We start from the raw sequence: 26,034 nt of genomic DNA on the forward strand, positions 1-26,034 counted from the left end.
GTAAAAAAAAAAAAAAAAAGCATATGTACTTGTTGAAATCTCACATTGAATGATAACCTAATAGGTATTTAGAATAATTCTAGATGCCTATCTTCGTTTCACAGCCTGCCTTGCAAGGTTCCTCTCTTCTGTCCTTTAAATAATGGGTTTACTCAGGTTCCACAGTTGGTCCTCATCCCTTGTTAGTTGACAAGCTTTTCTTGGGTAATTTCATCTGTTATTGCCGGAACATAAGTGTCTCCAAAATTAAAATTTTGTATCTCTTGAGTTTTAGGCTTAGATGGCCAAATGCCTACTGGACATCCCCACTTAACTGCCCTTCAGAGAATGCAGATTTCAACATGCCGTAAATGGGACATCTCTATAAATGCTATACCTCCTCTTACTGTATTGTTCTCTTGCTGAATGATATTACCATCCCCAAATAACTCGAGCCTAAAACCTTGGAATCATCTTTGGCTTCTCCTTCTTCCCTCACCATCTCTGTCGGTCAGATCCACCTCAAACATTTTTCTTAAATCCTTTCCCTTCTCTCTGTTTGAAGTCAGGCTAACCTCATCCTTTGTTGGGAGGGGGACCACCCAACCCCAAAATATTTAATTGGTGAACTAAGAGCAGATCTACTTCACTAGCCTCAGATTAACCAAGTTTATGAGTCTGAAAGGTAAAATTGGAAAGCCAGTGTATAATTCAGTGTGTGCCATTATGGTCTCTCCTAGACATAGCTAGGAGCCCATACCATAACTAGAAAGTTATTTGAGAAGGAATCAGAACAAAAGCAATGGGTTGAATCAAGTGTTTAATGGCCTGTCATAATCGGATGATGCTACCATCTCATAATAGGGAGACCCCTTGTGATCAGAAAACTCGTCTATGAGCAAATGCTCCTTCTCCCCTGCCCAGTTGCTTCCGTAGCCCCTACCACCAGCCTTTCTTTTCTTGATTCTTAGTCAGTGCTTGCAGGGCGGACCCTTGCTATCGGATAGCTTGTTTCTGTACATGTATGAATACATTCATTCTGGCTCTCCTTGAATCTTGCTATGTGAGAAACCAAGCGTTCTCTGTCAGATGGCTTGCACCCTTCTCTCTTTCAATCATTACACATTGATCTCAAGTTGAACTTCGAGGGCCATCTTATTTCATGTATTTGGAGAAAACTTCATTGTAACTGTATCCATGTAAGAACAAAAGGCTAACCTCCCCTTGGGTTCAGCTGGCATCGCTATCTCCTGAAAACAGCCTTTCCCTCCCCCACCCTCCAGGATTTGGAGCACCCTTGGCATGCCTCTTTAGCACCCTTTGGGCGACCCTTATAACGCTCATTTATTTCACTGTTTGCTAATTGTTTGCTTGTTTATTTCCCCACGAGAACTTGCACTGTCTGAGGGCAGTCACTCTGATGTATTTCTAGAACTCACTCGTAGCACAGTGCCTGGCAGCCATTCACTTTATTCACTGAAAGAGTATTTGTTGAGCACCCACTATATGCCAGGCAAAGAACAATTCAGATAAGGTTCCCCGTCCCTTGCATTTTGTTGGAGGTAAAGAGGATCTGAAGAGACAAAATAGTACTTATGGTAAGATCTACAAGGAAATGGATAATAGGCCTTTGAATATGTGGGGGTCTGCTGGAGTGTGTGCTTCAGGTGACCAGAAAGCTCTCTGAGGAAGTGGCCTTTAAGACACACCATAAAGAAGCAGCAGCAGCTCTCTGCAGGAAGAGGGAAGTGACGGTTAACCTGAGGTGGCCATTGCAAAGGCCCCAAGGAGGCCAGGGGCTTGTTGTCTTTCAGGAAATGAAAGACCAGTGTGGCTGGAAAGGCAGAGAGGAAGAATGTGGCATGAATATGCTGTGTTGGATGAGTGGAGTTGGGCAACTCTTGGTACAGTCATTCGTGTAGGTTAAGATTGGTTTGGAACTAGGACTTGGTTATCTGTTAGAACTTGTGATTCTCAATGTTCATTTTGCATATGCCTTTCTGGAAAGTTAATTTGTACAAATAATGATTGAAAGAAAACCTAGAATTTCAGTCTTATGTGTTATATGTCCTATAATTGACCAGATACTTCGGAAGTTCCTTCCCATGCCTGAATTTCCATCCCTAGGGAACCTGTGATACAGACAGATAAGCCTTCTGTATCATATTGAGAATTTTCACTTAATCTTATTGACCATTGTTATTTTTTGCTGGTAGATCTTCTAGCTGTCTTTTAGCATAGCTGTTGAGATAAATACTATTAATGTAATATCCTCATCTGAAAACCAAGATGAGCATAGCTGAGTCATTTAAATTTCTGTGAATACCATTTTTGAATTACGTTGATTGATGAGTTAGCTTATTTAAAACTGTTGTTTGAATTTTCTGTAAGTGTAAGACTTGTCTCCTTTCCTCCTCATAAACCTGTTTTGTGTCTCCCACCGCACCAGCTTGCATAGTATTATTAGGCTTAATGGGAAACAGAATATTGAGAGACAGTGAGCCGTAGCTCTGCTACCTACCAATAATCTTACCTTGGGAAGTGTCACAACCTGGTCATCTTTGTAGTGGAAAGAATGCTTGCACAGTAGGGTTGTTGGAAGGACTACATGAAGTGACGTATGTAAGACTCTAATATCTCTTGGTAGAGGCTTGGTAAATATTTGGCGTTTGTTAATCTTCAGCTACCCTGTGGGGTAAATAACGATTATCTCCACTTTTGTAATGGCGAGGGTGGGGAGCAAGGCTCAGAGAACATTTCGCTTGCTCTAGGTTGCTGCTTCTCAAACTGTAATGTACATCTAATCCCTGGGGGATCTTATTAGTCTGGAATGGGGGGCCTTGCTCACCACTTTGAGTAGCTAAGTCCTAGGAAGTGGTGGGACTGGTCCTCAACCCCAGGTTTGCTGTACTCCAAAGCCTTCCACCATTCTCTAGAGCCTCCCTAACTCTCACTAGTGGAACAAGGGTTTTATTGAGGGACCTGTACGTTGATTATTTAATAATTCCTTAGACTGGTAAGAATCTGAAGTTGTAGTTCATTCATTCATTCATTCATTTACTTAGAACCTTTTATGTGAGCTGTCCCCTTTGTAAAGATCCTACTTTCACAGTAGCACAGGGCTAGATAAAAAGTGGGGGATTAATGCTTAATGTTGTCTCCTCACCTGACACTTAAATGTCCATACTGCTCTTATCTACCCATCCCAACCTACTCCTACTTCCTGCCTTCCTTTTTATTTTTGTTGGAACGGTGTCATCTACCTCATCTACCAGGTCGGAAACATCGGATAGTCTTGAGTTCTTTCTCTCTCACATACAATTAGTCTTTCAGTTCTTAGAATTCTGTCTCATTGCATCATGGCTTCCTCTCCAGCCCTCTGCTGCCTTTCAGCTTTTACCTGTCCTTGCTCTTCAGACCCCAACTCGCCTTTCTCCCATTATTGTCTCCTCTGCAGTTTCGCTGGAGTTAATCTTCAGGACGAGTCTGAGTAGGCTCCACCCCTCTCCAAAAGCTCTGTGATCTAGATAGAGAGACAATGTAGCATGGCTAATACTGTAAGAGCACAGATTTGAACTAGACTGCCTGGGTTCCAACCCCAGCTCTACAGCTTACTGGCTGGGTGAGCCCGAGTGGTTTACTTAACCTGTTTTTGCAATGACTTGTCTCCCCAGGCTGTTGTGAGGGTTAGGAGTGAGTAGAAAAGGCTTAGAGTGGCGCTCAGCACATTGTAAATGCTAAAAGGGCTAGCCGTTGATATTTGTCACTACAAAGGAGAAGTAGTGATTTAAAAAATTGGGAATGGGCCTTACCAGCATAGAAGCCGTGACAGGTGCCATCTTTTGAACAAGTTATAGGTTAATAATCCCCTCATTAGCAATTGCTAACATCAGTACAGTAAGGACCTAAACATAGTAAAGGTAAAAAAAATCACTTATGTACTTAACTCTTCTCAAGATTGGAGAGATGTAATTTCAGCTTTGTAGGTTAGTAACTAAGGTAGATTAGACTAATGCATGCTGTTAAATATGAGGATACTGTTTTTGGAGTATTAATAATAGCAAATACTGAGCCTTTCCTCAATCCTGTGATGTATTTACTATTACTCCCTTTTTACATTGAGGAAAACTAAGGCACACAGAGATTAAGTGACCTGTCCAAGACCATTATGACAAGTAACTGATCAAGCTGAGATTCAAATGAATAAGCCCACTCAAACCCTAGAATTCTGGACTGATTTCATTGTGAAATCTCGATTGCATAAGAGCCCTCTTTCTTCGGCGTAGGGGAGTTCTGAAGCCAGGTGAATTTGTGAAGCCTAGTGGCAGACAGGTTAGTTGGGTGTTAGGACTTCTTTGCTGTTTTCTGTCAGTCTCTAACACGGGACTCTTCAGTCCTGGGTTTTACTATCTAGAGAATGCCGATGTTGTATATTTGTTTTAAAATGATGTTAATGGTTCCTTTTTAACAGGAAAATTCTGAATTACTCCTTGGCAGATTGCAGTCAGGTATCGATCCCTGTCTGGCTTCTTTCTGTCAACTAGCATATTCCTGAGTCACCTTCTTTGCCATCCAGCCAGCATATGCTTAGGGAATGCATGGTACCTGATTAAGCCCAAGAGACGGGTACGTTTGCGAGAGAAAACATTCAAATACAAGTATTCATTGTGATGTGCTTAAACATGTTGAGACAGTTCTGTCAGTAGAGAGGCCGATTAATGATAGACACATTGGTTTCTTATTTGCTTAGTTTTTTAAGGCAGTGATTATTTCCTTGGGGGAAAAATACTGTACAGAAAAAACTTAGGAAATCATACAATATTATATGGCTCAGCAGTGAATAACATTTATATGATCATTAATAACGTAATCTCTGAATATCAGTTTGACCAACAGTGGTGATATAACTGTATTCTGTGGGTAGGGAGATGGAATGTGGGGGTAAGGTGAAAATCCTGATATTCCATAATGAGAAAGTCCTTTGATAATATTTGTAACTAGGAAATCAAATAATATGTAAGAATGTTATTTAGATATATGGAAGGTAAATACCATGTCATATGTTTGAATTCTTTTTTATAACAGCTCTCGTTTGAAGTAGTCAAGGGTAAACTATAACTTTTATTAAATTGGAGATTAACATTTCTTAAAATGTTGTATTATATCCGTTGTTGAGAGATTCAAGGCTATGCAATTCTTTTGCGAGAATTTATTTTGTATGCTGTAATAACAAACGTAGTTTGGTATAAGGAGCTATTTAAAATACCAGGTCTACCCAAGAAATAAGAAATTAACCTCACATCCTATTTGGGGCGTAGATCTAGAAGTACAGATGCCTTAAGTATTTAGAGAAGTGGGTAAGATGCTATTCCTGTTATTTAATTAAGTGATGTCATGTCAGACTAAACTCCTTGCTTTTACCTTTTTCTGCCCAGGTTCTGGAGTTAACCTAGCATACGGATTGAGATTTAATTGGCTAATCTTGTCTTTGAGATAGGTAATGGAAGATGCTTCATATCTAGTGTGTTTTTGTTCATGAATCCTCAGGGGCCACCTTCCCATGTTGTATTAGAAAAGCAAGAAGGAAAGTTAGCAGAGTGGATCCTTTTCCCTTGGGGATCTCAGCCAGGACTGCAGTTGAATTGGTGAACAGTCTGAGAGAGCAAGAGCCCTGGGCAATTTGAGGTGCAGGTGGCAATTGGGGTAGTGTTCAAAGATGAACATCATTTCCCTTGAAAAGCCTTATTACCAGTATTGATGAAAGTGTGAGGAAAACAGGTTGGCCCGTCTGATGGTATTTAGAAAATAACTGGATGCAACTATTTTGAAGGACATTTAGGCAGTTATTTATCAAAATTAGGTGTAAAAGGTGTGATCAAACAATATGGCGAATGTTTAAATTAAAAAAAACTTATTACAGTAAAAGACACATTGCCATTAATCCCCCCTCAAAATATTCCCCCTGGCTTCAAACACACTTATCCCACCGTTCTTGCCACTTTCTGAAGCAGTTCTGGAAGTCCTTTTGTGAGTGTCTTTAGCTGCGCTGTCGTGGCTGCCTTGATATCCTGAGTCATTTTGACTTTGGGGAAGAGCCAGAAATCGCATGGAGCCAGATCTGGTGAATAAGGTGTATAAGGACACACTTTAATGTTTTTATTTGACAGAAATTGTCGTATACCAGAAGTGATGTGAGACAAGGAGCGTTGTCATGATAGAGGATGATTTACGGCACTGTTTAAAACACAGCTTCTCTCAACCGTAATTCACACCCAACTGACTGCGCTGAACAAGTTGAAACTTGTCACACACTATTACTAAGGTTTGACTCACCGCTTCTTGTATTGAAGATCCCTGCCTTTCCATTGGATGGCATTCTGCAGCAGCATTCACTGTATTTTGTGATCACAGCGGAAAGGCTCCGTGTCACACATCGCTTCTGGTATGGCAATTTCTGTCAAAAACATTACAGTGTGTTCTCACCCACCTTATTCACTGGATCTGGCACCATGCGACTTCTGGCTCTTCCCCAAAGTCAAAATGACCATGAAAGGTAAATACTTTGAATTGATTCAGGACATCAAGGCAGCCAGGACAGCGTAACTAAAGACACTCACAAAAGAGGACGTCAAAAACTGTGTGTTTGAAGCGAGGGGGTATATTTTGAAGGGGATTAATGGCAATGTCTTTTACTGTAATTTTCTTTTTATTTAAACATTCACTGTGTTTTTCAATCACACCTTGTATATCTCTTTGATTCAGTTCTACTTCTAGAAATTGCAAACCAAAACATGAAAAAGTATAGCAAGAGACATGTACTGGAGTGTTCATTATAACATTGTAGTGACAAAAACTGACATCAACCTACCTGTTCACCAGTGGATGCTTAGTTAAATTATGGTACATCAATATTGTGCAGGCATTAAAAATAGGGGAGGGAAGTTAGATCTATAAATATTGATAAAGATGTCCTCCACATATTACATGGAGAAAGGTGTTTAGAGAACATTTTACACCTGTGTTTCTGTGGTGATGTGAATGTGTGTATGTATAAACATTTTTCTATAAAGTACATGAACAGTGGTTGTATCTGGGCAACATTGTAGTATCTGGGCAGTGGACTAGAGGGTTAGGAGATGGGAAAGCTGCTTTGGCCCTCACATTTTAAAAAAATTGAAGGAAAAAAAAGCCTAAAACTCAGTACTTCACCAGATAAGATTTTTTTAGTTGTATTGAAAGGTGTTCTCAGAACTATACTCTGCCCTCTGATTGTGGCACCAGAGAACTGTTTGTCTCACTTAGTGGCATCTGAGCCTATCAGTGCTAATTGTACCCATGGTACAAACACGAGAGGGGGAAACTTAATAGTTTTGTCACTTTTTCAATGCCAAATTTTCGTACTATATATACACCCACTTTTGTATGTGTCTAGATTTGTTTTCTCTCGTTTTGCTAAATAAGTGATTTTTTTTCACATTGTTTAATTATTCAGTAAGCACTCGTGAGAAACTTGATTTTTAATTTCCTTCTTGTACCTCATAACAATACAATCTTTATTCTCTTACTGCTTATGCATATTTAAATCTCAGACTTCTGTTCAACTTATTAGGCTAGCTTCCATAGTATTTTTTTTATCACTTGCATATCTTTTAACTGTACCTGACAACCCATTTCTTACTAGATGTTAATCATTTTTGTTGATCTTGAGCTAGCAGTCTTAACTAGCATGGCAAGAAAGCTTCCTCTCAGCCCTGTCACCTGTTACTTGTATGATGCTTAAAATAGCTCCCACCACTCCTCTTGTATCACATTGCACACCTACTTTACAGTCCACTTTCACCTCACATCTCTTGACTTTCCAGGGTTTTCTGCTCTTTAGATCGTTGGGGTTATTTTCTTATGGTGTTTTTGGGGGGATGGGGTTCTCTAAAAGCAACTCTTTTCCCTTTTAAAACTTTCATTTTCATGTATTTTTACTATGGACTTCTTCTAAAAAGCAGCATTCCAATTTCTGTTGAAAGTTTTCATCCCAGTTCTTTCATCCTAATTATTCATAAAGATGATAAAGGTAGTTTATAATAGCTACTTGAACATATCAAATAAGACATTTACCTACTAACCACCTTTTTGTACAATTTTTAAAAATACATAATTTTATTAATTTTTTTATTAGAGAGTAGTTGGCTCAGATAGTTTTTAAGCATAATTTCAATCAAGAAGACACTGCTGTTTTCCACATCACTTTGGATTACTCTTTAATCCTTTTTTACCGAGTTTATCCAGGCCCTTATTAAACTTGGAGCAGATAATTGCTGCTGCCTCTTCCACCTGGGTAATAGAAATTAGGCTCAATTGACTGAAGGCATATTCATTTGTTTCGTAATGCAGAGTTCTCTTTGTCGTGGACTGTACTTTAATTTAGTGTTCCATCTAAAGTATTCATCTGTAGTTCTGCTTTTTCAGTATAAAATATTGACAATCATCTTAAACTTGTTCCTTATTCTTTTGCACATGTATTGCTTTAAAAAGCCTGAGTCTGTTCTGCTCTCTTCCCCCTCATAATTTTTATGAAATCAGGGTTAAGTTGTTATTAATATTTGACACCTGCTATGCCTAATGAACGTGGAGTAGTAAACGGAACAGCAGGTGCCAGTCATTCATGTTTTGGAAAAGATCTAGGGAGTGAGGAGTGCTGTGACCAGAGCTTCTGAGCAGTGATTTATACGGGCAAAGCAATTGCTTATATGTGCACGTGTGCTTTCTTTCCCCCTTCCCCTGAGTTTATAGGCATCATATTTGAATTTTAAAGAGCTTGCTGTAAGAAATTCTCTTGGAGGTTATTGAAGTCACAAAATTATGATGGAATCATTGGTGTCTAGAGACACAAGCTTCTAATTAGCCAGTACAGAGAAGGAAAGGAAGAAGAGCCATATGGAACTTGTGTTGTGGACATTTTTGTTAGTACCTCTATGACTTCGGGATGTGTTGACTTCTATGAAAAGAAGATAAATAAACACGTATTTGAGATCTCCTCCTGCTCATTTTCTGTGGTCCATTGTTTTTCACTCTTCTATAATCTTCATCTGCTAAATGGGTATCACTGCTTGGTATTTATTAATTTTTAGGCATCCCTTTGCCTTAGTAATATACTGTATGTCACTTGAAGAGGGACAAAGAAAATATTTCCTTCAGAATGTCACCGATTACTGGGAATGATTCATATATGCCTTGATTAGAACGTCTGTGGGTAGGGATTATTAAACACTTGCTTAGTTTAATTCTATTTTCATTGAGTGACATTGCAGTCTACATGTCAGATGTTAGGGTCAAAACGGTCTACGAATAAGGAAGTAAAGTTCTCAGATTTTCAGAGAAGAACATTGGAAACATGAATACCAAATATACTGCATAGATATTTCATAAAGCCCTGTTAGATTTGGCTTAGTAATACTTACAGAGAAGCCACTTCATGACTTGACTTAGGCATTGTGGACGGCGCAGCAAAGAAGCATGCAGCCCAGAGGGGAGGTAGGATGTATTTTATATAGATTATTTCCATTAGGATTTTGCAAAGGGCCATCTGACTATTTGCATATTTCTGTATCATGTAAGGGGAAATTATATGTTGCCCATGACTTCAGAATTTTCAAGTTCAAATGCTGTTATCTTCCTTAAGGTTGTGTTTCCTTTGCTTTTCTTTCCAGTCTACTGTGATTAGGTAGTCTGCCTTTGGAATGACAGGGCTCCTTCTGTTCACTTCTCTGACAAGTGGACAGTGGTTTCGTCTACCTCCGTACTGAGGACAGAAAAACCAGAAGTTGTGATTAAGTACCAGTATCTTTTAATGTGTCCTCCTTCTAAAACTGTTCCAAAAAATTTGTTTTTAAACAGTTTTTCTTTCTATTTTTTTTTTTTAAACAGTTTTTCTAAATTATTTCTTTGGATTTTCATTGTGGACTTGCTGTCTCGGGGTGTCTTGTGTTTTGAGAATCTTGCAAGAAGTCTTTATTTTTCTTCCGCAGTTCAGAGTTGTATTCCAGGTTTGCAGATTTTAAACTGGATGTTTGACTAGCTGATAGTTCTTTGACAGTGAATGTCACCTTTCCATAGAAGTAAAGTCAGATATACACATAAAATCTTCTGAAATGATAGGTATTGGAAATTAAATAAAAGTAAATAATTTATTATGACAATTTTCCATCGTGCACAAAATTAAAGATTAATTTAATAAATCCCCATCACCCAAACTAAGATTTTGCAGTTACCATTATTTTCTCACACATCTGTTTCTCCTCTTTCTGAAATATTTTAGGACATTTAACCCCTAAATGTTGTCATTTAATGCCTACATATATCAGTGGTCCCCTTAAAAACATGTACATTTTCTTAAATAATCATAATGCCACTATCACACTTGAGAAAATAAGCAGTTCTTTGGGAAGATGATTTATTTTTTACATTCTGTAGGTTTTACCTTTGAATCAAGCTGTCAACAAGGAAACCAAATTGTGAAAGTTAAGTTTCTTATTAACCTTTTATGAGTTATTTAAGACTAACGTATTGTTTAATTGGCGAACATACTATTAGTTTATGTACATGAACTTGTAAACTTTCAGTTAAAAGTAAACAAGATTATACATTCGTTATCTGAGCAGTCTATTGCTACATATAATAGATTTTATTTCCAATCATCCATATTTAATAGCAGTAAAGAATTCACAAATGGTAAAAAAGGTAAACAAGATTCAGTGTTGCCGTAAAATAGCAAAGCAGTAAAGTTTGTTTATTAAAGAACAGTTTCTATTTTATTGATAGCCTTCTGACTTCCACATATTTAGAATTCAAACTTTTTAGAAAATATAAATCTTATTTTAGTTTTGACTGTATTTTCTTAGTCTCAAGATGGCATCATTGTTTTACCACATTTCCCTTTGGTTTTCTCTCTCTCACTTGTTCTGCAACGGGGTCATCTCTGACTTTGTTGTCTACTTTATAAAACATTTTGTTGGGCGTAGGGGGGCTTAGGTTTTTATCTTACTTCCTCTTTCTAAAACCTGTTTGAAAAAAATTATTTTCCTTATGACTTAATTTTTTTTTTAAATAAATTTACTTTATTATTGGGAATCGGGTTGTAGAATATTGAATCCAGGGAAGAGCTATAGTGATGATTCTCCCATTAAAAAAAAATAACACTTAGTTGGACCTTTGCCAGTATTTTTTTTGGTTTCTGACATGGAAGCTTTAAATGAAAGCATAACACTTGAGGGAAAAAATAAATCTCTTCTAAGGCTAGTGTGATTTATAGTCTCCCAGATGGTAAGGAACATGCTTGCTATTTAAATATATTTTGTGACTATCTGTATAAAAATTTTAAAAGATACACTACTTTTTACCTCTTAGATAATGACTCTTTAACTGTTCAGGATATCATAGTAAATTGTCCAAGCTTTTTGCTTTACTTCTAAATAGTACATACTTATTTTGAAATGGCTGTTTTTAAATGGAATACCTCCCTCAGAAGTTGTGTGGGAGCTTCAGCCAACTAACTTAGTTGTAAACCTGCAAACGAACAGCTAAAAGTTCTATCTTTTGTTTATTGGAGAATGTCTTTCTTAGAATGTATTTATCCTCATGTTTTAAAATAGAATTTCATGAACTTCGGTTATCTGATTTTTATAACCCACCATACATACATTTTAAGGGACGGTAGCCCCGTGACAGCTCTCAAACTTAAAGAAGAAAGAGAAATTAGGAAAAGAACCCACCAATGTCTTCAGCATAACAGGACTGGAAACTTTCTGTAGCAGGAATAAGTTTGTACTGTATTAGTTCCTAAGGGCGTCATTGTGTTTTGTAGTTCCCAATAACACTTATTATTCTTACTGATAACTCAGCATCCAGACAAGCTGTTTTCCTACTATCTACTTAAGAATTCTGAAAAAAATATTTTTTTCGATGTTATAAAAAATTTGAGTGTTGCTTAGGAAATTTTAACCATGTGGGAATTAATTTACTCAGTTTTGTGCATTTAGTTTACATTACAAAAATTGAATTCCTACTGTGTCAGATACTGGGCCAGGTACCTTTGTAGATATTTGAATGAAGTTGACCCCTTCCTTGATCCACCCCCACCCTTTTTTTTAGAGATTAGGAAACAGGCTCAGAGTTAGTGATTTACAAGGTGCCTCCTTTAAATCACGAGTTTTCCAGCTGCACATAATGTATCGCCACTTGGTTTATCCACTTATACTTTAAATTTTTAATGTGTTCACAACTGAACTTAGTATCTTGCATAAAAAACGAGTTCCTTCTGTCCCGTATTCCACTTTGCCATTAATAGTGTCACTTCACCTGTCTGCCAAGGCTAAAGCTATACTTAGGTCTCAGACTGGCAGCTTTAGTGGCTGTCTTGCAACTTCATTCATGTGTTCATTTTATAAATACTGATTTGTGTGCCTACTGTGTGCCAGAAATCTTCTAAGCCCTGGGAATGCAGAAGTGAACAAACCATACAATCCCTGCGCTTATGGAGCTTGCCCTGTAGTAGCTGGAGACAGGTGATCAACTAAATAAAAGTACATAGTATCTTATAGTAGATGGTGGGAATGTAGCAGTATACAGTTGTAAATAGGGTGGTCCCAGAAGGCTTTGCTGAGAGACAGATGTTGGAGCACATGTGCTTGTTTACATTTAGGAAGTAGGAGATTGACATAGAACACTAGCTTTTGTTTCCCATGAAACGGAGACATTCTAGCAGCGCTGGAACTTTGTACTGGCTGTGCCAGGTCAAGTCAGTTGCAGAGCCTGTGAAGTCTCCATTTAATCTCTCCCATCATTCCCATTGCTGTTATCTTAGTTGAGGCCTTGAACATTTCTCTTTTGCTCTTTGCTTTAATTCTGTTTATCACACCTTCAGCCAGGCCCCACCACACCACAGCTTGGTTATCTCTGTGAAACACAGTTATGTGCACTGTGCATAGAAATACCAACTGTCTCCTTGTTCACCAGATAAAATCCATGCTTCTGGGCCCTGTGTAATCTGGTCCTGACCTACTGTCTAATACTTCCCGTGGTCCACTCATCAAAGTAAAAGTGCAGTGATCCCTGTTGTCTGGACCTATCCTATGCTTCTCTGTGTTTGCTTTAAATGCCTTCTCCCCACCCCTATGGGTCCAGATCATACGCTGTTCTAAGGCCAGCGTAAATCTGTGCCTTCCTTGGCAAACCATCCCTATCTCTACCTGCAAGCTGGAAGAAATCTCTTCCTACTCTAAACGCTAGTAGCATTTGATGCCAACACTTTTTTCGCATTTATTCCTTAATGGACAGATCACATGTTCTCTTGCTAAACTTTAAGCTTCTTGAAGGCAGGTGTTTAAGAGGAGTTTTCGTTTGCCTTAAAGGCACTTTTGTGGGAGGTGTGTCGAATATTTAGTAAACCAACTTCTAATAGAAATAAAATCTATAATCTTTTATGAGTTTAACAGATACTGACACTCTATTCTTCTGGCTCAGCATAACAGGTTCTTATTAATTCATGGGAAAAGCTTAAAATATTTTTTTGGGGCGATGCACGGAATAACAACTGCTTGAGCTTAGGAGATAGGACACATGTATGTTGTTTTGTTGGTTGCTCTTCACATTGTATTATTGCTTCCCTCCCAGATTGAGATAAATGAATAAAAATATGCCCTCGTTATTTATACGTATGTATTTCATCACTGGTAGAAATCTTTTCCCTTCTCTCTCACTGCCTTTCATTCTTTTCCCCATGAGTATTTGCTTAATAGCTTTAATTTCTGCTATTTTTATTCCTTTTCCTTTGAATAAAAGTCCCCCCTCCAAATATGAAGAGCACTAACCTTTAAAAACCTTTTGAAAAAATTTAAAATTTTCATTTCAGCCAGGAGCCTTGGCTTAATTTTATGTGACCATTTGTTCTTATAATTTAAACAAAGGCACATCTTTATTGTTTTACCCAGAGGCTATTTGTTATGCATATGCAACTCCATGGTCATCCTCCTTCATTGTGCTTCTGTTTTCCTTGGACATCTTTTTGAAGCCAATTAAATTTGATTTTTCTAGAAAGTCAGCTATTTACTTACTATCTTGGCAGAGTATTCTTCTCTCTCTTAAGTTTCTTTTTCTTTTTCTTTTTTTCCCCCCTTTCTTCCACCCTCCTTCCCACTCCGGTTCAAGCCATTGTTTCTCAGTCTAGTTGTGTAGGACACAGCTCCCTGGCCCATGCTGGTATTAGGAGACTTGTGCTCCCCTCGGCTGAGGGGTCGGTAGTTGGTCAGCCACTCACAGCAGCTCTCGCCACGCTGCCGGCTGCTCAGGATGACTGCCGGCCACTCACGCTGGTTGCCGGCCACTCACGCTGGCCACCAGCCACTCATGGCATACGGTAGCCCAGGGCAGCACACAGCCGCCCAGGGCATCACACAGACACCCACGCTGACCTCCTGCTGCTCATGGCAGTCCAGCTCCAGGGAGAGACATTGTTCACAATCTTAGCTGTAGAGGGCGCAGCTCACTGGCCCATGTGGGAATCGAACTGGCGACCTCAGCGTTAGGAGCACTGTGCTCCAAACACCTGAGGCACCGGGCCGGCCCTAAATTTATTTTTCTAATTGAGGTATAATTGACATACAACGTATTTGTTTCAGGTATACTACAATATGATTCAGTATTTCTATAGGTTTTGAAATGATCACCACAGTAAGTCTAGTTGACATCCATTACCTTAACATAGTTACCTTAACAAAGATTTTTTTTTCCCTTGGGATGAGAACCTTTAGGATCTACTCGTAGCAGCTTTCAAATATGCAGTACAGTATTTACTCTAGTCACCAAGTTGTATGTTACATCTCCATGACTTAGTTTATGACCGGAAGTTGGTACCTCTTGACTCCCTTCACCCATTTTGTCCCACCCCCATCCCCAGAGAATTATTCTCTTTCAATATGACATCTTTGTTTTCTTACACACTGGATCACTTGCCTTTTCCTCAGACTAAATATTGGACCTTAGGAAAAGGTTGGATCATTTCATAAGCTCTAAAGAGAACTCGCTAGAGTAGCTAAGTTTCTTCTGGATTGTTCATGCTTGTTAAATACTAAAGTTCTGATGATACTACATTAATTTTTTGGAACTTTTATTATGGAAAATTTTAAACATAAACAAAAGTAGAACAATAGAATGAACACCCAGATACCCATCACTGAGATTTGGTAATTATCAACTCAGGGCCAATACCATTCTTCTCTGTATCTTTCTCTCCTAACTCTACCCACACTAGCTTATTTTGAAGCAAATCCTAGATATGATATATTAGTAAATTTTTAAATTTATATCTCTAAAGGAGAAGGATTCTTTATAAACATAACCCCCAAAGTATCGTTTTTGTGATATTTTGCACGTTAATAGATTAACAGATACACCATGCTATTCAAAACAAACAAAAAAACTAGGCAGTGATGGTTGCTGAGTTTTTTTCAACTCTCGTGGTGTGATTAATCTCAAGAAGATTTGGAACCAGACTGGTTTGAACATAGAGAGAGAATGCTATGCCAATTGCTTCTACCTTCTACACAGAAGCACATTTCTTTACCCCAGTGCCTCATTCACGTGGACACAGCTCAGGGAGGACAGCTTCTTTTATTTTATAAACTCCTTCTCAGTAAACTTAGGAAACAGTGCTGTCTGAATCCTAGGGCCTTGACCTGTTAACATCAGTTCTGTGGCACAGGCTTAGTCCTTGGCTCCCCTTCTGGAAAATTCCAGAACTATATAGAAATCATTTCTAAAATCCTGATTGACACGTTTTGCCAAGAATGTCAGTTATCTCTTGACAGTTTGGCATTAGCCTTTAAATATTAGATTGTGTAATCATAGCGCCATTCAGGGAAAATAAGGTGGTAGGTGGCTGGCATTTTAAAAAGTAAAATAAACTTGGGTTCCTAGAATATTAATCATTAGTCTACTGAAAATGCTGATACTACTCCTTAACAGTGAAATGCTGAATAGCAAGCAGTATTTCGCAAATAACTTAGATCAGAGGTGAGTACAGTGTGACTTTAGGGGTTCTAATATATTTTTACCAGAACAATATCTGAATGATATTTTCAAGCTTTGAAACTGAGAAAGTAGTGGAGGAACCTTCTAGTGAGTTCCCGCCAGTCTACTAGCCTGACCAGGCCGTCTCAGAGATGGATCATCATTTTGGTCATGTAACCTGCCTTCTCGTTGCCTTTCTTACCCTTGACTTTGCAGCAGAGAGGAGACAGAAACTCGTGGCCTCTACCATAAATACACATAGTAACAGCAGTCACGTAATTTTATATTTGTTGTGGGCAACTCATTCATTCGTGATGATGGAACGGCTTATTTTTAATACAATGCTTTTCATTGATCTAAACTTAAATTCTTTTTTCCATCTGATTTAGTGTCTGTACCCCATTCCAGGGCAGCATAAATTTAGCACAGCTTCTCATTTTACCAACCTGGTGGAAGTTTTAAAGGTTTTTATTCAGTCTATTTTTAACTTTTCATATGTGATGGACTATAGTAACTCCTTAATTTTCAGTATAATGTGTAATTAAAGACAGACCCAGTATCTGGCATGTGGGCTGTACCAGGTATTATGGGAAAGAGGAGGTTGGAGTGAGTGGAAAGGAGAACGTTCTTTGGAAAATAGATAAAAGCATGGACTGTGTCCCAAACAGAACACAAAATGGAAGAAACCAGGACTTGCATCCTTGGAAAGGATACAAAAGGTATCTTCAGTTTACTAGAAGACACCCATGTGGATAACTTATAATTTTAAATGCTTGATGAAGAGTAATTGCCATAGATCAGTGTCAGTGTCATTCATAGCAAATTAGTTCTGATTGATGGATTTTGCCTCTACAGATTGTTATATTTTAAAATTAGTTTACAACTTTTGTTAAACTCAATTTAATCCTCTGCCATACCCCATTCTTTCATTATCCTTGTATATTTTAGTTTAGTTTTGTTTAATGGCTGGAATATCTGTATCTGTGCTATTATGTTCAGTCAGCTACCTGTGGATTTCCCAAGGGGAGCAGAAACATCCATCGGAGGAACCCTGCATGGGTGGGGGTAGACAGCAGTAGCAGCCTGTGGTACAAATGGTTTGTAATTCATTTAACCAGTTTTCTATTGATAACTGTTTGGATTATTGCCATTTTTAAGTTGCGGATATTTCAATAAATATATTTGCAGATGTATCAGACACACTGTCTACTTTTGGAACTTTTTATTAAGCAATGAAATGTGTACAAAAAGTGCACGTTATTTTCATAGCTCAGTGATAAATGGAACAATAAAGGCATAATTAGCACCCTCAGAGCCCCCTCCCCCCTCAAGCCCCTTTCCAATTACCACAGGCCTTCTAGGATGACCGCTGTCCTAATTTCTAACACTCTTGATTCATTTAGCCTGTGGGTGTGCATGGAATCGTACCACGTATGCTCATTGCTGTCTGGTTTCTTTCATTCACTGTAATATCTGTGCGACTCATACATTTGCGTTGTGACAATTTATTTTTTAGTGTTGTGTAATATTCTGTTGGGTGATTGTACCAGAATCGATCCTTTTTATTGTTCATGAACCTTTGGGCTGTAACCTAATTTTTGGATATTACAACTAGTGCTGTGAACATTCTTAGACGTGGGTTTTGGGGAACATAGCTATACATATCTATTGGGAGTAGCGCTGACGGGCGTAGAGTGTGCATATGTGCTGCTTTACAGTGCCAGGTTTTCAAGTGATTGAAACCGCTTCACACTTCCACCAGCAGTGTCTGGTTATTTTTAAAACATGACTTCATAGGAGTGAAATTTGAATAAAAGAGTAAATTTATTTTAAGTTTTGGAATATAGTGCTAACTTTGTCCTCAGGAATACTAATTTATACTCCACTGAACACTAGGTTTTATCCAGTTCTTTCATCTTGATCAATTTATAGTGAAAAATGTCTCGTTTCTAAATTAATGAGTTGAACTTTTCGTAACTTAATTTTGCTTATTTAGCTTTTCTTAACTTGGCTGTTCTGGCCTTTTCTTTGTTAATGTGTTCCTAATCCTGCTTACTGCTTTTGTAATAACCCCTTATTTTTTTAAAATCCACATTTTTTTTGGTCATATGCTATAATTATTTTTTCTTTGCTTGTTTTTTGTCTTAACTGTCTTTTACAATATAGAAGTTTTAAACGTGTGCTTGCTTGCATCTGCTATTCTTTCCTCGGTGGTTTCTTCTGGCTTTGGTGTCATCTTAGAAAAGCTTTTTTACACCCAAGATTTTTTTAAGTGTTTTCTTCATGGACTTTGTAGCTTGTATTTAATTTTGCTTTTTGTAACTAGATTTTACTTATTTTTCATTAACACAAGGGTGCTTTTCTAAAAGTTTTAAAACAATTTAAACATGTTTTACTTCTACTTATTACGTTAGCATTAGCTTTGGGATATTTTGCAGGGTATCAGAGGTGACTGGTCAGAAAGAATTTAGTATATATCAAAGCTTGCATGTGTGTGTCATTTGACCATGAGAAATGAAGCTGGTTTTCCAGTGTGGATTCTATTTGAATCCTTTCATTGTGTATGCTAGTAAAGTAGTTAGATCAAATTAGCATAGACCAACTTCTTTTATTTACTATCTTTAGTGGGTATTGTTTAAGATTCTTGAACAAGGACTTGGCCAAAAATACACTTGGCCTTTCTGTGTATTCCCTGGCCTACAGCACAGAGGATTGGAGAACCAAATACTTAATTTCAAACCTTAAAAATATCACTTTTCTCTATTTAAGAGGTCATTTTAAAATTTCATTGGCTTATTCCTCTTTTGTATGATAGTGCATGTAATTTGCACTGCTGATTGAGAAGGACGAGACCAGTCTGTCATATATGGTGTTTTGTTTTGTTTTTTAATGTTACAGTGGGATTTGAGAGCTCCCTAAAACCCCCACCACCTGAAATTCTTGCCAGACTTATTGTTGGGTTAGAGTACAGAGCGGAGACATGAAACAGATGTTAGAGCAGTAGCCCTCTCTACTGCTGAGATGGATTGCTTTGGTTTGTGTAATTAAATCTTTGAATCTGAAAGGGGTCAGAGTCTCATGGATAGGTATATTTTTGAGGAAGAGAACATAGAAGTGTCACTCCTCTGTAATTATAGCCCCAGAGCACCCAGTTTAAGGGGGATGGAGGTTCCGGAGGAAGGGAAAGAATAGGTGAAAATAAATGCTTCAGACCAAATTAAAAATATATATTTATTTTTGCTGGTCTTTGGCATTTGATTTGGCAATACTACTTGTAGCAAGGTTGTATCTCTAATTATCTTTGTTACTCTCTAAGCTAAGGAGAAAATTGTGGGGACTTTCCTTAGTAAATCCATAATTTTAGGAGTGTAACATTTCCAGTTTAGGAGAATCAGTGTTTTGCTGAGTATCTGAATGTGACTAAAGGGAATACTGGATTAATGTTACAGGCTCACTGGGGATCGGCTGGGGAGGAGAGAGTACAGATGGGAGAAAACTAACATTACCTGCCTGTTTTTCAGTATTTATGTACAGTATGTGCAAAAAGAAGTCTTGTGCATTTTACATGTTTAATCCTCACAGAAATCCTATGAAGTGGTGTTTTCCTGATTTGCAAGGAGAAAACAAAGGCTCGGGGAGTAAGTTTACATTATTTTGCCTAGGCTCACAAACCCAGTAGATGGCAGTCCTGGGATTTGAACACTGATCTCTGAATCTAAAGCTCTTTCACATTCTTTTCACAAGAGTATCTATTGCCTTCTGAATTATCAGAATTATTCTGTGTATTTTATTGGTTTCATATCAATTGTTGGAAACACTTTAAATGGCGTATCTTGGAGATGTCATCGTTAGTTCTCCCAGGTAAGACAAAGCCTGTGTAATTTCCTTTACCATCCGCCTTAGCATTGAGAGTAAGCATGAGGTTACGATCCTGGGAGGACTCAATGAATTTGTAGTGAAGTTTTACGGACCACAAGGAAGTAAGTACAAGTGTTGGTATGTGTTCTTCTACTACAGTCCTTTATTCTTTAACAGACATTGAAAATATCCAAGGCAGATGGCGGTATGTGTAGTTTTTGAAAAGTAAATTTAATTGAACTCTAGAACCAGCGAGGAAATCTTGCTGTTACCATAGTTTATATGCTTTTCTCTTTTATCTCTATGTGGCAGTATTAAACATGAATTGTAAATACTGGGTTTTGTTTTGGATGGTTACATGGATGGTTTAGGGAATTTTTTTTTGTTTGTTTCTGTTTTTCTTGACGGGGTATAGGGTAGATTGAGGTAGGAGGCTATCACTTACCAAATAATTGATAGTCTTTAACACTTTAAAATAAAAAATCAGGAAAATTTGGGGGAGAAAGTGAATCTTTGCTTATTTTCTAACTCTAGATCTTTTAAAGAAAAGTATTTTAATCTGAATAGAGTTATAAGAAGTCCCTGACTCTTGAAGGAATTAATTTGCAAGGTTTTCAAAAGAGATTAGGATTTAATGTTTAACATTTTTACTTTGACTTTCCTTTCAGCACCGTATGAAGGAGGAGTATGGAAAGTTAGAGTGGATCTTCCTGATAAATACCCTTTCAAATCTCCATCTATAGGTAGGTAACTACCCAGTTTCTCTCCTTAGAGAGTTCTGATACCAAAGAGAAAAAGAAAAACAATCCTACATTTGGTGGGAGGTAATTATTCCAGAAATGGTTCCTTAACTGAATTTTTCCTTTTTGACTTTGGTTAAATTAATCAGTGACTTTTGGGGGGGGGGGGGGGCTTCTATAGTGTTATAGAAGATGTTCAGATACACCCTTTGCATGATTGTAATGACTATAACTCTAGATTTTTCTGTCTTTCAGGGTCAGATTAAATAAACAATTGTAAGGCCCACCGTCTGTTCAGGCTATTAGCACTAGAATAATAAATATATCTTAAATCTCATTTTAAATGCCAGATTGTTGGAATTAATATTACATAGTATCTATTCTAATTCTGTCATTTAAAAATCCTCTCTGTATCCTACTTTGCTTTTCACTCCAGCTCTGGGTACCTACCAATGAAACGACTGTTTTCCATTCTCTTCACTCCCAATCTTTTTAGCCCTTCAAACAGCTGAAGAAATTAGAATAGAAACCTCAGTGGGGTTGTATAAAGAGATACTTTTTCCTCTTCTTCATATTCCTTCTGCCCTAATTGGTGATATTTTTAATGTGTCAGTGCCTTTAAGGCATTTAGTGACAATTTAGGTATGTTAGTGTCAGATGCTATAGAGGTATATCTATCTCATTGAGGGTTGACACCTTTATATATTTTGAGATTGTAGACTGGTATAGTAGCTTAGCTAACTTAAGCCAACTTTTAAAAATTTCGTTTTGTAGATGATTTTAAAGTATTATAAAATGTTCACCAATTTTAAGAAAAAAGAAGAAAGTAAAATTGGAATACATTGAGCTTTCTGTGAAGTCACTCAAAGCCTCAGTGCAGAATTGCCACAGTCCACACAGTAGCAAGAGGAGACTGTTGTGGGCTTGTCTTTGGAACTAATGCCGGGTCTCCTAGAGATTAGACACACGCTCCTACCCCAACAAAAGGGTTTTTTAAAGAGGTAGATCAAAGACATTCTGAGCTTAATGCTTTGATTCTAAGTCCCCACATTTCTGCCTAGGATCAATAATGCAGAAAAGTTAGGATAGTCACAGACTAATTCCTAATCAAATGCAGCAGCTTCTCCCCCGACATCTAGCTACTTTACATGCTCTGGAGCTTTAATGCTGTAAAAATACTACAGAGCATCTATAATTCCCTCTCTGGCTAGGAATTGTTAGTGTTCATTTTAGGAATAAACTGGACTGTAAGAGGTTACGGTCCCTTAGGTAAGTTTTCTAAACTCAATATATATTATCAAAAAGTACTTTATAGATAATTGAATTGAAAATTTCCTCACTGCTACAAGGGTCTCTGAACTTGAGGGTTGCTAAATAGTGAACTAGGCGGGGAACTCTGAAGTGTTGAGTCTTTGAGACAGTCCCCAAGGATACCTGACTTTATATCTGTGTAGTTGGGGCAGCAGCCCTGTCCCAGTGCCATTCTAGGTGGTAGGATGTAGGTTTCACTCAGTTTGGAGGGGTCTCCTATCGTGTTGTGGTTCTCTAGTCCCCATTTATCGTATCTTTAGGGTGTTTCTTTCGAGACAGGCATTTTAAATCTATAGAGACTTAAAATGTAAGTTGAGAGGTATGATCTTTAAACCTGTACAAACAATGTCAAACCATATTTCATATGTCAAATACATTTCATAAATACCTATTTACTTAAGACTGAAAATTGGCATGCTAAATCTGGTTTTGTTACCCTAATTCTTAGTCAGAAAGGAAACAGTATAGCTTGTTGAAACTAACAGTGAACCTATAGAAATGCAATTACACATCCTGTAGAAATATAGTTATTTCTCAAACCTTGTCTTAACATATTTTTCCAGGTAATACAGTTGTTTCATCATAACTTTCAAAGTAAAAATATGTGAACTTCAGACATTATTTATTAACTAATGCACAACAGAAGCCTATGTACTTTCTGAAATTAATGGTGTAATATGAAATTGGTTGGGACAAATAACTAGGCTAATTTAACTTCATAATTTTTCCTTTGCCTTTCTGTGTGCTTCTAGAACTTGGTAATACCTACACATGTGTACCGTCTTCTCTTAAGGGAAGTAGTTCTAGTTGAAATATTTGTACAAGCTGTCCTTGTTTCCTCCAAAGGAAGATTGCATAAGAGAGTTTTAATCAGTTGTGTGTGTGGGGTGACCCATTTTCAGGTTGTCAACAATGTAATTACTGTTGGAATGTGCCTTAAACATTTTGAGGGCTAGTGACTCATTTAGAATAAGCAAAGCTTCCTTTCTGAATTGTATAGATAGTTGTAGAATTATACAGAAGGGCAAAGAGATAAGAAAAACCCTGTTTCTGTAGTATCTAGGCAGGCATGTCCTTCTTCCTGAGGCAGATTTTGAGCTCTTAAATTTTAAGATGTGCAAATTTAGATTAAACATCTTTAATGCTTAGATCTTGGAGTTTAAAAATATATATGTATATATACTTTTTTGTTTGGGGTGTGTGTGTGTAGTAATTGTATAAATGCTCCCTACCCATAGTAGGAACGTAAGAAAGTACAGGTGAGCAAAAAGAAAGAAAAACTAAAATGTCTCATAATCCTACCACTCAATAGAGATCATTATTTACATGCTGGTATATGTACTTTAAAACATTTTTCTCTGCATATTTAAGTATATATTCAATATAATTTGACAGGCTCATCTTTGGGATAACCTCCAAATATAGTTTTAGAGAGTTTTCAGTAGTTAATGATTCCATGAGATATAACTAAAATGTACTTTTAAAAACAATTTACATCTTTAAATAAGTTTTTCTTTTTCCTCAAAATAGTAGTAAAGCTACTTCAAATCCTCTTTGGAAAGAGAAGGACTATAAACAGACACATTGGGAGGTGACTCTTACAGAGCCATCATTGTTCCAAATCTCTTAAGCACATCTTTTGGAATTTTACATTCTCTTTGAATATCATAAATGATGGCAAATCTTGATGCTTTGAAGCTGAGTATAAATTATTTAAATGGCTAAAGGTCATTTAATTCCAGAGAATAAAGTGAATGGCAAACTTGCGTGACATCAGTTGGAGTACAAAATGATATGTAATTATGAAATTGATTTAAGTTGAAGGATTATGATTTGTAAACTGGCTCTATGAGCGCTTTCAAAGAGAAATTATAGAACTCTTTTAGTCAATGTAACATCACTGAAATATTTTCAGTTTTAAGAGTGACTGCTGTGAAATAAATTATTTGACTCTAATTAAGTTCTGATTTATTTGGAAGTTCAGACTTTTATCTTTCTCATTCAGAAACATTCCCAGAATGCTTAGCAGTGCCGCTGGGTGTCACCACTGTGTAGAGTTAGGAGAGTGTGATTGGTCAGTGGCCTGGTTATCGGGAAAGAGTGGTTCTGGTCCTAGTTTCCCTTAATCGTGAGAATGATGCTTATTTGAACGTTGTTTCCTCTTCTAGAAAATGAGATCTTGGAATTAAATGAACTCTGCATGTTTCATATGCTATATGGCATTCTACCGAATAATTAGGAAGGTTGTTCAAGGCTTTCACTAGTTAGGAGAGAAGATCAACATAAATAAAATACTGCATACGCTTTAGTTCACAGTGTGTCATTGTGTTTTAGAAGAGGTGTCAGTCAGTGCCTCAGTTGAGGGAGAAATGGTATGGAGGAGGAGATAGCCTTAGAAGAAAGGTTGTGTTGCATGTGTTGAGAATATAGTCTTTACAAAGCTTTAGAGACGTGAAGGTGCACATGAGGACTTTAGAAATACTTTTTCAAAACCCCAAGTAATTTTCAGTCCCTGAAGATTTTGTTCTATGCAAAGAAGTCGCTATAGCGACTGCCATATCCATACTTCTCCAGATTCAGTTTTCAGCCGTTACACATGTGCTTACCTATTAAGAGAAAGCTTTTGCCAAAGAAAACACATACTTGCAGTTGCTGTAGGGGTGAAATAAAGATGAGTGATCATGTATATAAAGAGGGTAATACAGAGCAATTATTTATAAACATAAAAAATAACCAATAAGCACAGGTTACAAAATGGCTTTATGTCTAATCCAAAGAATTAAAAAATGGGAATATATGACTTATCAAATTGGCAGGTTAGACATTGTTGGCAAAGGTATTATGATGTAGCCAACCTAGTAGGATATATTGATCGATAAAGATTTTATATCTTTTGAGTGATTTTACTTAAAACTTAAATTATCTTAAGGAAATCAGATATGTGCACTAAGATTAATGTACAGAGTATGTAAATTGAAGTGTTATTTTTAAAAGTTTAAAATTGGAAGCAACCTAAATGATCTAGTTGATAATAAAGTATTTAAATTATGATGCATCTTAATGAACAAAATATTTTACAGCCTTTACTCGTGCTTTAACACCATCTTTAAAGGAACACACAGAAAAATGTATAACTTTATACACTGTAACTTTTTTTCCATGCAAATTCCAGAGTATGAATGCCAAAATATTGAGTATAGTTATCCTTGGCTAGGGGATTAAAGACATTTTCCTGTAATTTCCAAATATTCTACAATAAGTCCCCTTTTATTATAAAAATAAATAGTTTTAAACATGTGGCAATTACATGTCTTTTTGTTTACATCCTCATAGGAGTCTACACTTTTCCTGTCTTTTGTTCTAGGAAATCATCAAGCTATCCTTGGCCAGAATTCCCACCTGGTAGCTTGCTAAGGGCCTGCTGGCCCCATGTTTCCCACCAGCGTCCTTTCTTTTTTCCTCTCATTGTTAATTATGCGTGTGTGTAAGTGTACATACTGTTCTCTTTCCTTTGTCTTCCTGCGTACAGTAGAATTGACTCTATCTTGGGTTCTATCTTTACACCTTTACACATAACTGTTCTTTACTCCTTTTTGGCTTCCCCTCATTTCCCTTCCTGGGCTGTTACCTCAAGTAATTCTTACCTAGTACTTCTCTTTTCAGTCTGACTCTTCCATTTTTGTTCCCCCCCCTCCATTTTTCTCTTCATATGAACCAAAAAGTCCCCTTGTTCATAGCTAATAATAACAGTAATACTTTTAATAAAGCTAAGCCAAGGGAAATAATTACATCATCTAATAAAATACAATCATAAAATAATAGATTTAAGGTTTTCTGTCTCTAAAGGTCTTGAATGTATCTTGAAGCCCCCTTCAGGATCTATAGTAGTCTTCATCAGATCATACTTAACTTCAAATATTAGCATTTAAGAGAAAATTAAGAAGGCCTTTCGCCTATTTTAAAATGATTACTGGTTAGTATATTAATAGAACTGCATTCTACTAATTTCAGGTAGAGTTGTAGAGTATTTTAGAATCTCTTGTAAATAACCTCAAGACCAGCCTGGGAACTGTCACCTATTACTTTT

The 26,034-nt window shown here is 37.2% G+C and overlaps 1 protein-coding gene across 1 annotated transcript in view; it reads left to right on the forward strand.

Annotated features, from left to right (window-relative positions):
• The window catches only part of UBE2H (ubiquitin conjugating enzyme E2 H), a 94,459-nt gene that overhangs the window by 35,849 nt on the left and 32,576 nt on the right, over nucleotides 1-26,034 (forward strand). The window contains exons 2-3 of the mRNA XM_033099114.1: nucleotides 19,942-20,018; nucleotides 20,565-20,639. Of these exons, the coding sequence (XP_032955005.1) occupies nucleotides 19,942-20,018; nucleotides 20,565-20,639 (152 nt within the window). The remainder of the gene's footprint in view (nucleotides 1-19,941; nucleotides 20,019-20,564; nucleotides 20,640-26,034) is intronic.

Source organism: Rhinolophus ferrumequinum, chromosome 26 (assembly GCF_004115265.2).
Source record: "Rhinolophus ferrumequinum isolate MPI-CBG mRhiFer1 chromosome 26, mRhiFer1_v1.p, whole genome shotgun sequence".
NCBI classification, from domain to species: Eukaryota; Metazoa; Chordata; class Mammalia; order Chiroptera; family Rhinolophidae; genus Rhinolophus; species Rhinolophus ferrumequinum.